Here is a 14,808-nt window from a genome sequence, read left to right on the forward strand (position 1 = left end):
GGGAGTGGGTGTCGGGGCTGATAGAGGAGTGGACCAGGGTGTCGCGGAGGGAATGTTCTCTTAGGAATGCTGAAGGGGGGGGGAGATGTGTTTGGTGGTGGGATCGCGCTGGAGATGGCGGAGGATGATCCGTTGAATGTGGAGGCTGGTGGAGTGGAAGGTGGGGACAAGGGGAACAACAAATAGGAACCCTGTCATGGTTCTGGGAGGGGAAGCGGTGAGAGCAGAATGTAATAGTCTTGCACATGCTCAACTGAGAATTGGAGACCCTTACACTCATCTGCTATTAAGCTTTTCATGGTCTGGTAGAGAGAGACATATCCTGCTATCTTCCCTGTCCCTGGAGAGAATTAAAACCCTCAACATTCGGGGAGATGAGAAAGTCCATGATGCCCTGGAAAATATATCACTTGAGGTGCAGCGCCACCTCTGAAGAAAAACCTTCATCTGCAGCAAGCAACCCCTGTCTAAACTGCCATAATCTCTAGTATGAATAAAATAAAGTAGAAGAGTTCATCTATAAAGACCTGCATAATGACCTAAAAACAAGCAAACACAAACCTGCAAAGAAAACAGAAGAATATCAGCACCTGGAGACTTCAAACACCTCCACTCCCATCACACCCACCTGTCTAATAACTCAGGACTACCCACAAAAGCCTATCTGAAGGAGATAAAGGGCACTTGCATGGCCACTCTTAACGATGTGTTCTTTACCGTACTCGGCTCCAAAGGGTGTAGAGCTCTACACCCAGTAGTCTAGAAAGGACCACTGTATCTTCTAGTAGCTAATTTTTAAAATTCATTCTTGGAATGTGTAAGTCACTGGCAAGGCCAACATTTTTTGCCCATCTCTACTTGCCTTTGAGAAGGTGGTGGCAAGCTTTACTTTTGAACCGCTGCAGTCCATGTGGTGAAGGTTGTCCCACAGTACTATTAGGTAGGGAGTTCCAGGATTTTGACGCAGCGATAATGAAGAAGCAGCGATATGTATCCAAGTCAAGATGGTGTGTGACTTGGAGGGGAACTTGGAGATGATGGTATTCCCATTCAACTGCTGCCTTTGTCCTAGGTGGTGAAGGTTGTGGGTTTGGGAGTTAGAGAAACGTTGGCGAGTTGCTGCACTGCATCCTGTAGATCATGCTGCACTGCACACTGCAATCATGGTGCGCTGGTGGCGGAGGGAATGGATGTTTTAGTTGGTGGAGGGGCAGCATGTAGATAAGAAATAGGAGGACGCCAAGGATAGATCATTGGGGGACTCTAGAGGATATCTAACCAGGTTAACGAGAGCTGATGTCCAAATTCCGTCATTCTATGAAAAGGCAATTGAATTGATAGCTTAAGGCATCTGAGCTATGAGGGGAAGATGAAAAAAAACTGATATTTACTCTGGAGAAGGGAAAGCTCAGGGAAGGTATTATTCAAGCATTCAAGATACTTGAGGAAATAGATCAATTGAACTTTGATCATATACTGGCAATTACTCCAACCTCTAGAATTAGAAACTTCAATTTTTGTACTCGATACCATGTAGAATACTCAGGCCAGATATAATGCTATGGGTAATGTGCAATATTGAACTTCCGGTATGTTGCTTTGCTAACCCTGCCTTAACCCCAGTTGCAGAAACTCACTCCTACTAGATCAGATCGCGGTTTTAATTTTCCATATTCTCTTTCCTTTTGGCCTGTCTAAGCCAGATTCCTAAATTCAGTGGCTACCAGTTTTGTCTTGTATAATCTGACCTGAAATGCTGTCAGTTGTCATTGGGAGGAAAGGAGAAAATTCTTAGATTCCCCAGCACTGTCAACCTTACCTCAGTGAATACACATTCCGACAAAAATAATGGAAGCCGTAAACCTGAAAGTAATGTATTTGTTTTACTTCAGTTTAACTAGTACTTGTTTGTAGGAAAGTGAATTTTCCAGAAATTCGTGGACCCTAATGATAGAAAGTTAGAGAAACCCACACTATTCTATACTTTAGCTTAATCAAAAGCTATGTTTAATGATTCAACAGTTCACACGTATCAAGCAACGCATACATCCTTAAGCCGAGGCTTCAAGCATCAAGGCGGTTGAGTTGACCAGTTTCCAGAGCACTTAAGGCTCTTCTTGGACGTCCTTCCTTTAGTTGAGCTTCTTCAGGCTCCATCAACTGTACTGTTTGTCCCACTTCATTGTCTTTTTATGTTTTTGCCAGTTGGGACATGAATAAAAGTTAGGGGAGGTCCCGTTTTGGCCAATCACCCATCGAAGCTAGGCCTCTGGTTATTTTGATTGTCTGCTTGGTCTTGAGATTAGGTCAGACTAGGTGCAACTCCCAAAGTCTTCCTCATTCTTGCCCAGACATGGTTTTCCAACCACTTCATCAGCTTCTACATTGTTCTAGCATGAGGTGTCTGATCCTGTTTTGTGCTTGTCCAGCGATTTCTGTGCATGCTGTTTTTCATTTTAAATTTAAATAAAAATTTAAAAAACATCCCAATCATTAAATTAAGTATAAATAAGTTAAAAAAAATAATTTAAACAATTTTTTTTTGTGAAAAAAATACATTTTTAATAAAAAGGGTCTAAAACTAAACTTACCTTATTGTAGATTCTTAAAAATAATAAACCTGTGGGGAAAAAAAATTCTAAATTACACTAAAACACTACTTACCTGTAAAAATAAATACTTACGTGTGCTTTTTACAAGCGTAAAGACCGGAGGCCTTTAGACATGCGCAAATCCCCCAAAACAGAGGAAATCCAAGACGCACGCGCTGCCCCCTACAGCGCACGCGCTAGCCTCTTCACCTCTTGGGTTAGAGGAGAGGAAGTGCCGGTTTTCAGCGCATGCGCGGTGCATGCTGAAAACTGGCATTTCCTCCGGCCAGACGCGTGAGTACCCCTTCCGTACTCACGCGTTTGGGGAGGAATTACTGTCCCATTATGAAAGTGTGTACGGGCCAAATCTAGTTCGGAATCAATTGAACCCTAACCATGCAATTGAGGCTAGATGGTTAAGGACCTTGATTAGTCATATGCAACTGTATTTGTAAGAGGCATGGTGAGACTTTGATGCAACGGACCCGCAAGAGCGAGTCCTGAGAAAAATGGTACTCAAATGGACAAATAAGAAACTGCTGGGAAAAACTAAACATCTACTTTACACCACACAAGCCACAGCATGGAAAAATGAGGCCCCATAAAGAGAGTGACCTCACCCTCAGAGAACGAGTCCTTATATCAAATGTTACAACTGCGATAAATTAGGACATATTGCCAGACTGAGTAATGCAGCCGAACCTAAGAAACCAACAGCCGCGCAAGGGAAACAAGACCAGGGAGGAAAGAACTAGCCAAGCTTTATCCAAGTTGAACAGACGTTGAAAAATTGTATAAAGGCTGCATTAAAGTGAGTGGTACCCACCGCCCTTCCTATGTGCGCAGTAGAACAGCACGGGGCTTCGGAAGTCCATTCTCCCCCGGTTCCCAATGATGGGGTCAGGCCTCTCCCAAGTATCTGTGCCCATTCCAGTTTGACTCATAGGGTGACTGTGTGTAACCGCTGAGGTAGGAAGCCACTGCAGCATATACTTGGTTGGCATGGGAGCAGCCAAAACTGTCATAGCCATACAAGAACCACCAGAGAACCCTAGAGATTAAGAGGGTCAACAGGAAACTCCCAAATCTCAGCCAATCCCTATAAAAATAGGACCTAGTGAGTGTATGTGGGGAGGCACACTCAAGAGCCCATCACAGCAAACGAATATTAGGAGTAGATATACTAGTAACGATGTGTCTGATAGTGGACTTAGTAAATAGCACGGTTTGGCAGGCAGAGGAGACAGTGGTAGCGGAACCTGTAGTGATTCTAGGACACGGGAAATTCTGTGTGATAACAGATGTACAAGGGTAAGATTTGAATGAAATATTCTCTAATTTATGCCCTGAGGTCCAAGTAGTAAAAAAAAAAGGCAGCGTTTGCTAAACATAAACATGGCTGTGGAAAAATGAAAGGAGTGGTGGACGTGCAGGGACCCGACCTGCCCCATCCGCTAAAACAGTATGGTTTCCCCCAGGAAGCAAACGAGCATATTTGAAAGGTTATAGACTCACTGCTCCAGCAAGGTGTCTTGTGCCCGATAATAAGCGGAACAAACTCGCCTATTTGGCCTGTTAAGAAATCAGATGACTTATGGAGATTAACCATCGATTACAGGCACCAGAGCCACACCAAAGTCCATGGTGTTGGACATATCAAATGGATTTTGGTCAGTACCTCTTAATCCGGAACACCAGTACAAATTTGCCTTTACATTCTAGGACCAACAGTATACCTGGACTTGTTTACCACAAGATTTCACAACTCTCCGTCATTTTTCATCAATAAATGGCTAAAGCCATAATCTAGTTTAGCCAGCTTGAATGCTTAATGCAATATGTGGATGATTTGTTGGAAAGCCATTGCTAAGAGAATTCTTACAATTATTAACCAAGGAAGCACAGACTGCACAGGATACAATAATCTTTCTGGGAGTGAACATTAGCAAAGGGGAAAGGGGCATTGATGAAATGAAAATTCCAAAATTTGCAGATGACACAAAACTTGGAAGTATAGTGAACAGTGAGGAAGATAGTAATAGACTTCAAGAGGACAGATAGGCTGGTGGAATGGGCGGACACGTGGCAGATGAAAGTCAATGCAGAAAAGTGTGAGGTGATACATTTGGTAGGAAGAATGGAGAGACACAATAAAAGCTAAATGGTACAATTTTAAAGGTGGTGCAAAAACAGAGACACCTGGGGGTTTTCGTGCAAAAATCTTTGAAGGTGGCAGGACAAGTTAACAAAGCAGTTTATAAAGCATATGGGACCCTAGGCTTTATAAATAGAGGCTCAGAGTACAAGAGCCAGGAAGTTATACTAAACCTATATAAAACACTAGTTTGGTCCCATCTGGAGTATTGTGTCCAATTCTGGGCACCACACTTTAGGAAGGACGTGGAGGCTTTGGAAAGGGTACAGAAGGGATTTACTGGAATGGTTCCAGGGATGAGAGATTACAGTTATGTGGAGACTGGAGAAGCTGGGATTGTTCTCCTTAGAGCAAAGAAGACTAAGAGGAGATTTGATAGAGGTGTTTAAAATCATGAAGGGTTAAGATAGAGTAAATAAAGAGAAACGGTTTCCAATGGCTGAAGGGTCGATAACAAAAGGGCATAGATTTAAGGTGATTGGCAAAAGAACCAGAAGCGACATGAGGAAAAACTTTGTTGTGCAACGAGTGGTTCGGATTTGGAATGCACTGCCTGATAGGGTGGTGGATACAGATTCAATAGTAGCCTTCAAAAGGGAATTGGATAGATATTTGAAAGAGAAAAACATTGCCGGGATAAGGAAAGAGCAGGGGAGTGGGACTGACTGGAATGTTCTCCGAAAGAACCAGCACAGACTCGATGGGCCGAGTGGCCTCCTTCTGTGCTGTACTATTCTATGATTCTAAGAGTTACCTCTATCAACATCTGTTAAGGCAGTATGGTCATTTTGGGGATTTTATAAAAGATTTTGCCATGTTAAGTGCACTCCTCTCTATGCTTAGTTGAAAAAAAATGCTGGGTGGGAATGGACACCTACCTGTACACAGACACAGGGAAAAATATACAAGTACTGGGAAACCATGAGAGGTAGTGTATAAAGTGAGACAACACTTGTGGATAAGACTGTTTAATATGGCTCTGATATTTATGGATGGTATATTTGGAGATCTGAAAGAGCCACAGAAGGAGGCCACTCGGCCCATCGAGTCTGTGCTGGTTCTTTCGGAGAGCATTCCAGTCAGTCCCACTCCCCTGCTCTTTCCTTATCCCTGCAATTTTTTTCTCTTTCAAATATTTATCCAATTCCCTTTTGAAGGCTACTATTGAATCTGTATCCACCGCCCTATCAGGCACTGCATTCCAAATCCGAACCACTCGTTGCACAACAAAGTTTTTCCTCATGTCGCTTCTGGTTCTTTTGCCAATCACCTTAAATCTATGCCCTTTTGTTATCGACCCTTCAGCCATTGGAAACCGTTTCTCTTTATTTACTCTATCTTAACCCTTCATGATTTTAAACACCTCTATCAAATCTCCTCTTAGCCTTCTTTGCTCTAAGGAGAACAATCCCAGCTTCTCCAGTCTCCACATAACTGTAATCTCTCATCCCTGGAACCATTCCAGTAAATCCCTTCTGTACCCTTTCCAAAGCCTCCACGTCCTTCCTAAAGTGTGGTGCCCAGAATTGGACACAATACTCCAGATGGGACCAAACTAGTGTTTTATATAGGTTTAGTATAACTTCCTGGCTCTTGTACTCTGAGCCTCTATTTATAAAGCCTAGGGTCCCATATGCTTTATAAACTGCTTTGTTAACTTGTCCTGCCACCTTCAAAGATTTTTGCACGAAAACCCCCAGGTGTCTCTGTTTTTGCACCACCTTTAAAATTGTACCATTTAGCTTTTATTGTGTCTCTCCATTCTTCCTACCAAATGTATCACCTCACACTTTTCTGCATTGACTTTCATCTGCCACGTGTCCGCCCATTCCACCAGCCTATCTGTCCTCTTGAAGTCTATTACTATCTTCCTCACTGTTCACTATACTTCCAAGTTTTGTGTCATCTGCAAATTTTGGAATTTTCATTTCATCAATGCCCCTTTCCCCTTTGCTAATGTTCACTCCCAGAAAGATTATTGTATCCTGTGCAGTCTGTGCTTCCTTGGTTAATAATTGTAAGAATTCTCTTAGCAATGGCTTTCCAACAAATCATCCACATATTGCATTAAGCATTCAAGCTGGCTAAACTAGATTATGGCTTTAGCCATTTATTGATGAAAAATGACGGAGAGTTGTGAAATCTTGTGGTAAACAAGTCCAGGTATACTGTTGGTCCTAGAATGTAAAGGCAAATTTGTACTGGTGTTCCGGATTAAGAGGTACTGACCAAAATCCATTTGATATGTCCAACACCATGGACTTTGGTGTGGCTCTGGTGCCTGTAATCGATGGTTAATCTCCATAAGTCATCTGATTTCTTAACAGGCCAAATAGGCGAGTTTGTTCCGCTTATTATCGGGCACAAGACACCTTGCTGGAGCAGTGAGTCTATAACCTTTCAAATATGCTCGTTTGCTTCCTGGGGGAAACCATACTGTTTTAGCGGATGGGGCAGGTCGGGTCCCTGCACGTCCACCACTCCTTTCATTTTTCCACAACCATGTTTATGTTTAGCAAACGCTGCCTTTTTTTTTACTACTTGGACCTCAGGGCATAAATTAGAGAATATTTCATTCAAATCTTACCCTTGTACATCTGTTATCACACAGAATTTCCCGTGTCCTAGAATCACTACAGGTTCCGCTACCACTGTCTCCTCTGCCTGCCAAACCGTGCTATTTACTAAGTCCACTATCAGACACATCGTTACTAGTATATCTACTCCTAATATTCGTTTGCTGTGATGGGTTCTTGAGTGTGCCTCCCCACATACACTCACTAGGTCCTATTTTTATAGGGATTGGCTGAGATTTGGGAGTTTCCTGTTGACCCTCTTAATCTCTAGGGTTCTCTGGTGGTTCTTGTATGGCTATGACAGTTTTGGCTGCTCCCATGTCAACCAAGTATATGCTGCAGTGGCTTCCTACCTCAGCGTTTACACACAGTCACCCTATGAGTCAAACTGGAATGGGCACAGATACTTGGGAGAGGCCTGACCCCATCATTGGGAACCGGGGGAGAATGGACTTCCGAAGCCCCGTGCTGTTCTACTGCGCACATAGGAAGGGCGGTGGGTACCACTCACTTTAATGCAGCCTTTATACAATTTTTCAACGTCTGTTCAACTTGGATAAAGCTTGGCTAGTTCTTTCCTCCCTGGTCTTGTTTCCCTTGCGCGGCTGTTGGTTTCTTAGGTTCGGCTGCATTACTCAGTCTGGTAATATGTCCTAATTTATCGCAGTTGTAACATTTGATATAAGGACTCGTTCTCTGAGGGTGAGGTCACTCTCTTTATGGGGCCTCATTTTTCCATGCTGTGGCTTGTGTGGTGTAAAGCAGTTGTTTAGTTTTCCCCAGCAGTTTCTTATTTGTCCATTTGAGTACCATTTTTCTCAGGACTCGCTCTTGCGGGTCCGTTGCATCAAAGTCTCACCTTGCCTCTTACAAATACAGTTGCATATGACTAATCAAGGTCCTTAACCATCTAGCCTCAATTGCATGGTTAGGGTTCAATTGATTCCGAACTAGATTTGGCCCGTACACACTTTCATACTGCCATAATCGATCGGCATGTACTTCGGGATGTTCATTGGGTTCCTGCTTGCAATTTGTTAACAACAACAACAGTTTATATTTATATAGCGCCTTTAACATAGTAATACGACCCAAGGCATTGCACAGGAGTATTTTAAGACAAGAAATTTGACACCGAGCCACATAAGGATAAATTAGGGCAGGTGACCAAAAGCTTGGTCAAAGAGGTAGGGCTTAAGGAGCGTCTTAAAGGAGAAAAGAGAGGTAGCGAGGTTTAGGCAGGGAATTCCAGAGCTTAGGGCAACAGAAGGCATGGCCACCAGTGGTTGAGTGATTATAATCAGGGATGCTAAAGAGGGCAGAATTAGAGGAGCGCAGATATCTCGTGGGGGGTGGGGTGGCATTGTGGGGCTGAAGGAGATTACAGAGATAGGAAGGGACGAGGTCATGGAGGGATTTGAAAACGATGAAAATTTTGAAATCGAGGCGCTGCTTAACCGGGAGCCAATGTAGGTCAGCGAGCACAGGGGAGATGGGTGAACGGGACTTGGTGTGAGTTAGGACACGGGCAGCCGAGTTTTGGATGACCTCAAGTTTACGTAGGGTGGAATGTGGGAGGCCAGCCAGGATTAAGACCTCACTTGGATCTCCCTGGTCAAATCCAATGGCTGTAACCACTGCCTCTTTTATTTGCAGCCATATTCCTTGGCCATGCTTCCTATCTTGGGGCAATGCTCCAAATACCACTGACTCTAAAGTCCATAATAGTAACCGTATCTTTTCTGCATCATCTAGTCCAATGATCTCTGCTGTCTGTTCCCTGTTTTTAAGATGTTTAATTACATTGTCTTTACTTTCGAATTTAGGCATTGCTTTAACCATGTCTTGTAGTTGTTGGGGGGGGGGGCGGAGGTATATGGTACATCAAATCTCTATGCTGCAGTTGTTCTGACACTCTGACCATCAACATATTTAACCTGTTCCATGCCTACCATTAGGGGACCCGCGTCCCACGTCACATAGTCATCGTGGTGTCCGTATTCAGCAACCTCTATGTCTATGAGTCATCCCATGAATCGTCTAATTTGCTGTCACTATTATCCCCTTTCATGGTGCAAATAATTCCTTGTTTCACTTGTAGGGCTTTTTCTATCTGAATGATCTTACATTTACAGTGAGAATGGGCTACCTCTGATCCTAGACGACATTCTTTATTGGCACTCATCTCCACTTGTATGGCTGCCTTTAAATCATCCTTTTGTTTCTCTACTTTTCCCAATTTTTCTAACGTCTCTTGTTGGACTGCCTGATTTAGAGTCAAATTGCTTTCTTTAACAAAGGCCTGACTTTAGTATTCCATGTGGCGTTCTGTAGTTTGCATGGCCCAGATATTCTGCTCGCGGGCCTCTCGTGGGCGGAGGGCTGTGATCTAGAAAAATCTGCGCCCTGACGTGAGGGCTCCCAGGAGGCGCAGAGTTCTGCTGCTGGGCTTCTCCAAACTGCCGGTGCGCAGGGCCCACGTATCCCAGAGGCGCAGGTAATTCGCAGCATCCCTGGGATCACGGCCATGGGGAGCCAATCAGAGAAGGGAATCTCCCTTCATACATTTGACAGGAAGACCAGTCAAATATATGAATGAAAATCACCCCCCAAAACATAGTAAAGCTTCAAATAAAAAAAAAAATCACATTTTTAAAATGACTTGAAATTACATAAATTAACTATTTTAAACAAAAATTAAAATTTTTGAAAAAAATAATTAAAGTTTTTAACGGGGCTAAAAATAAACTTACCTTTTTTAAAGTATTTTTTAAATGATAAATCAGTGGAATTTTTTTAAAAACTTTTTTCAACTCTTACCCTGGTAAAAGCAGGCCTTACGCCTGCTTTTACCAGGCGCAAGAATTGTAAGTGTTTTCTGCGGGCGGAGGGTCTCCAAAAAGCAGAACTCTCCGCTCGCAGAGGCGCTTCTCCCGGGCAGCTGGAGGGCCTGTCAAGAGCTTTCTTGACAGATCGGAAATGCCGGTTTTCAGCACATGCGCAGTGCATTGCTGAAAACGGCATTTCCGATGTCCCTACGGGTGGGTACACAGCACGAGTACACAGCGCGTACACACCCATAGGGCTCGGGCTTTCTGGGCTGATATGTTTTTCACTTTTCTGGCCACCTCTCTTCTAATCATTGAGTGTCTTTTTAAACTCTCTTACTTCTTCCACTTCCCTTTTTAGATTATCTATCATTTTTTGCCTCTCCTTCCCATCCCTATCCTATTATTTGCTGAGGGCAAGTAACCATACGGCTTTAGCCTGTTTCTTTAGCTTAGGTCGTTCTTCTAGCATACATAACCACCTATCATTGTACGCTATGAAGGGGTCTATTTCATGGTCATCTGTTGGGAACCATTCCCCTCTCCTCGGTAATTTGTATTCTATATATGTATTGCTTGACACTGGTGTGAACTGTTAAATCATTAAATGTAACTTTTGATTAAACTAAAATAGAGAATAGTAAGCGTTTCTTTGAGTGTCTGTCATCTGGATCCATGAATCATTGGAAAATCTGCTTTCCTACATGGTTCCTAAGAAATAATGGCCCATAAATTCCGTTCCCTACGGGTGTGTACGCGCTGTGTACTCACCCGTAGGGCCAACGGAAGTGCCGGTTTCATGCATGCACTGCACATGCGCTGGAAACCGAAACTTCCATTCTCTGAAGAAAGGGGTTCGCAAGTCAAACATCTGCACCGGAGAGGCAGCGCGTACGCCTGGAACTTCTGTTTTTTTCGAGGTTGATGCAGTCCGGGTAAGTCGGTAGCAGCTGTGCCTGGAAAAGCAGGCACAAGGCCTGCTTTTAACAAGGTATAAGAGGTGCTATCAGTAAAAGAAATTTTTTTTAACACTTATTTATCATTTTAAAATACTTTAAAGAAAGGTAAGTTTATTTTTAGCCCCGTTAAAAACTTTAATTATTTTGTTAAAAATTTAAATTTTTGTTTAATATAGTTAATTTATGTAATTTATAGTCATTTTAAAAATGTGATTAAAAAAAAAAATATTTGAAGTTTTACTTATGTTTTGAGGGTGATCTCTATTCATAGATTTGACAGGTCTTCCTGTCAAATCTATGAATGGAGATTCCCTGCTCCGATTGGCTCCCCGTGGCCCACGTGACCCCAGGGACGCTGTGAACTAGCTGCGCCCCTGGGATACGCGTGCCCTGCACACCGGCAGTTTGAGGAGGCACATCAACGGAATTCTATGCCGGCCCAGAGCATTACGGTCAGCGCGGTTCGTTTGTGTAGGTCGGAGGCTTACGCCCGCAGGAAGCCTCCGACTGGAATTTCTGGGCCAAAGTTAACGTACCAGGAGGAAAAAAAAGTTAAAAAAATTGGCTAAGAAAATCCTCCTGTTAATCAGTTACCAACTTGGCACAAGTTCAATGTGGTTAATCATTAATGCTTAAAATGCAGGTTTTTGAAAGATTGTCCAGTGTGATTGTCATTATTTTGTATTATGTTTTTGTTCGGTTGCAGAGTCATTGAGACAGAACTTCAAAGCCTGCATTGATGGCTGCCACAGATGATATGTTCATTCCTCTGGAGTGTTTGCTTCCTACAGGTACTTTTATTGTTCCTCTCAAACAATGCAGCTATATGTTTTGTTGGACTATTTGTCATTTATGCAGTGTTTGTACTTGGTATATTGGGTGCATCTTTCAAGAGGCTATGGGCTTTACCCCTGGAGAAAAGAATATGAGCACTTTATGCCTAATGAAATCCAAGTACTGATTTGCTCACTATATGAAACATTATGAAATCTGAATGATTTCAAAATGCGTGTATTCTCCAGTTTTTTGCAAACTGAAAGTAAACTATTCACTAATCCCATTTTGACAACAGTTGCTAGTAACAGGTCAGTGGCAGAAGCTTATGCATCAAATGAGCAGTATTTGAAACCACCTTCATTAAAAAAGAAAAATCACGTTGCTAAAGCAATCATCATCGTGTCATCCCCAGGTGATTTAAACTATGTGCAGTAAATATTAAATATACTCTCCTGAATTACATTTTCTGTTCATGTTATAAATTGATTAGGTCATAATGCAAGAATGTGTGGGTATGGTGAGTATTAAAAAGCACTCGTGTTATGCACTTGATCTTTTATTCCAATATATTTACCATTCATTATCTAACACACAGGTGCCTTCCTGCTTTACTCTCCCTTTTATCTGCTAATTTATTTTTCTCTGGACAGATGTCTCGGACATAGAAGTGTTGTAACGCATAGTATGTGGCTATAATGTGTAGTACATGTTTTTCATGATGTTCATCATCTAAACTACTTGTAAAGGCACTCTCTGTCAATACTTTCTTTTCTGTTTGTATATAATCCTAACAGGTACTCCATACTTGATTTTCAGAAGAGAATTTTCACTTAGATTTTAGATACTCCCAACTCTGGAAAAATTGGAAGGAATATTTGAAACTGTTAAGTCAGAACATAGCAGTTTAACTAATCACTTAAAAAAAATTAATTCTTAATTAGCCTGCCAATGGAGTACTTTACAGACACACTAGAATTTGGGTAGGCTGAATTGGTGAATGGTAATGGTTATGGATGATATATTCAGAATCAATGAGGCAGAAATTCCGGTCCCTATGGGTGGGTACGCGCTGCGTACCCACCCGTAGGGCCAACGGAAATGCCGGTTTCAGGCATGCACTGCACATGCGCTGGAAACCGGCATTTCCGATCTGTTAAGAAAGCTCTTGACAGATCCTCCGGCTGTGCTGGAGCAGGGCCTCTGTGGGTGTAGAGTTCCGCTTTTTGGAGACCCTCCGCCCACAGAAAAAACTTACAATTCTTGCGCTTGGTAAAAGCAGGCGCAAGGCCTGCTTTTACCAGGATAAGAGTTGAAAAAAGTAAAAAAAAAAATTCCACTGATTTATCATTTTAAAATACTTTAAAGAAAGGTAAGTTTATATTTAGCCCCATCTAAAAAAAAAAATTCTTTAAAATAGTTAATTTATGTAATTTATATAGTCATTTAAAAAATGATGTTTTTTAAAATTTATTTGAAGTTTTACTATGTTTTGGGGGTGATCTCTATTCATATATTTGACAGGTCTTCCTGTCAAATCTATGAATGGAGATTCCCTTCTCTGATTGGCTCCCCATGGCCCACGTGATCCCAGGGACGCTGCGAACTGCCTGCGCTTCTGGGATATGTATGCCCTGCACACTGGCAGTTTGGGGTGGCCCAGCAATGGAACTCTGTGCCTCCCGGGAGCCCTCTGGTCCAAGCGCAGATTTTTCCAGATCGCAGCCCTCTGCCCGCGGGAGGCCTGCGAATGGAATTTCTGGGCCAATGTCTTATAAATGTGCGAGATGAAATTCCTGCTGAGGATGTGGAGCATTGGGGAAAAAATGTATAATGACTGCGAATTATGCATTTTGGTGGCCTTGTACTATTCGGTGATCAAGAGGGAGAGCAAGCAACCTATTCCTAGGTCTAAATCCAATAAGAAATATTTTTACCCAGAGAGTGGTTCGAATGTGCAACTTGCTACCACATGGAGTAGTTGAGGTGACGAGCATAGATGCATTTAAGGGGAAGCTAGATAAGTACATGAGGGAGAAAGGAATGGAAGGATAGGCTGAAAGGGTTAGATGAAGTAGGTTGGGAGCAGGCTCATGTGGAGCATAAGCATCGGCATAGACCAATTGGGCCGAATGGCCTGTTTCTGTGCTGTAAATTCTATGTAGGTATGTGCTTGTGCCACTGAAGTAACTGGCTATCTGGAAGTGCAAAACAGCAGTCTGCTGCCTCATTGTTCATTTTAAATCAGTAACTTGTTGTATGAGAAATTGTAATGGCGCTAACTGGTGTCATATTACTCCAGAGGAGAGTGCCCATTACACTGCTAATACCCTGTCTTTGGTTGAAACTTTTTTTCCATTTCAATTATCTGGCAACATTAATTTTGATACGGTGCAGACGCTGTTATGTCCTTTGTGCATGCCTTTATGGTCTGAAACCTTGAAATAGCAATTTAATTGGATTTTACTGTGTGTGGGTGTGACCTGTATACCAGCTCTTCGGCTAAGAATTGTACAAATGATTTGAATGTTTTCTGAAAGTACAATAACTGGATATTTAATATAACTGATCATTTTCTGGCTGCACACATATCTTAATACGTCGACAGTGAAGGGCAAATATTGATTAAAAGATTAATTCTATAAAATGAGTACAAGATATAATGCAGCATTTTAATTTTTTACATTCCAGCTATACACTCACCTTTTTGTTCCATTATTATCTGAATAATCAATTTGTAATGTAATCAAAACATTTCCTTTTAGGCAGAGATTTTAATATTTATTAAACATGATCTAGCTTAATGAAGGCTGTCTAAAATACTGCACATTTTCTACTCATTGATGTGAAAAAATTCTGTCCACAACTTTGCTCTGAAATGTGTCAGTAATGATGAGCGCTGTATTTTAAAACCATTTTCCCCCA

General features: G+C 42.2%; 2 protein-coding genes across 4 annotated transcripts in view; one reads left to right on the top strand and one right to left on the bottom strand.

Annotated features, from left to right (window-relative positions):
• The window catches only part of LOC147111830 (uncharacterized), a 340,177-nt gene that overhangs the window by 68,627 nt on the left and 256,742 nt on the right, over window positions 1-14,808 (bottom strand). The gene's annotated exons all lie outside the window — the stretch shown is intronic.
• Window positions 11,782-14,808, top strand: part of LOC147111831 (thiamine pyrophosphokinase 1-like) — a 134,907-nt gene continuing 131,880 nt past the window's right edge. Inside the window, exon 1 of one of the 3 annotated variants that reach the window (XM_085999106.1) lies at window positions 11,782-11,900. In XM_085999106.1, coding sequence (XP_085855232.1) covers window positions 11,849-11,900 — 52 coding nt within the window. In that variant the 5' untranslated portion in view covers window positions 11,782-11,848. The remainder of the gene's footprint in view (window positions 11,901-14,808) is intronic. The other 2 variants (XM_085999105.1, XM_085999103.1) reach the window with 2 other exon arrangements.

The sequence above is a fragment of the Somniosus microcephalus genome, chromosome 10 (assembly GCF_052327205.1).
Source record: "Somniosus microcephalus isolate GS21.2 chromosome 10, FLI_Smic_1.0, whole genome shotgun sequence".
In the NCBI taxonomy this organism is placed as follows: domain Eukaryota; kingdom Metazoa; phylum Chordata; class Chondrichthyes; order Squaliformes; family Somniosidae; genus Somniosus; species Somniosus microcephalus.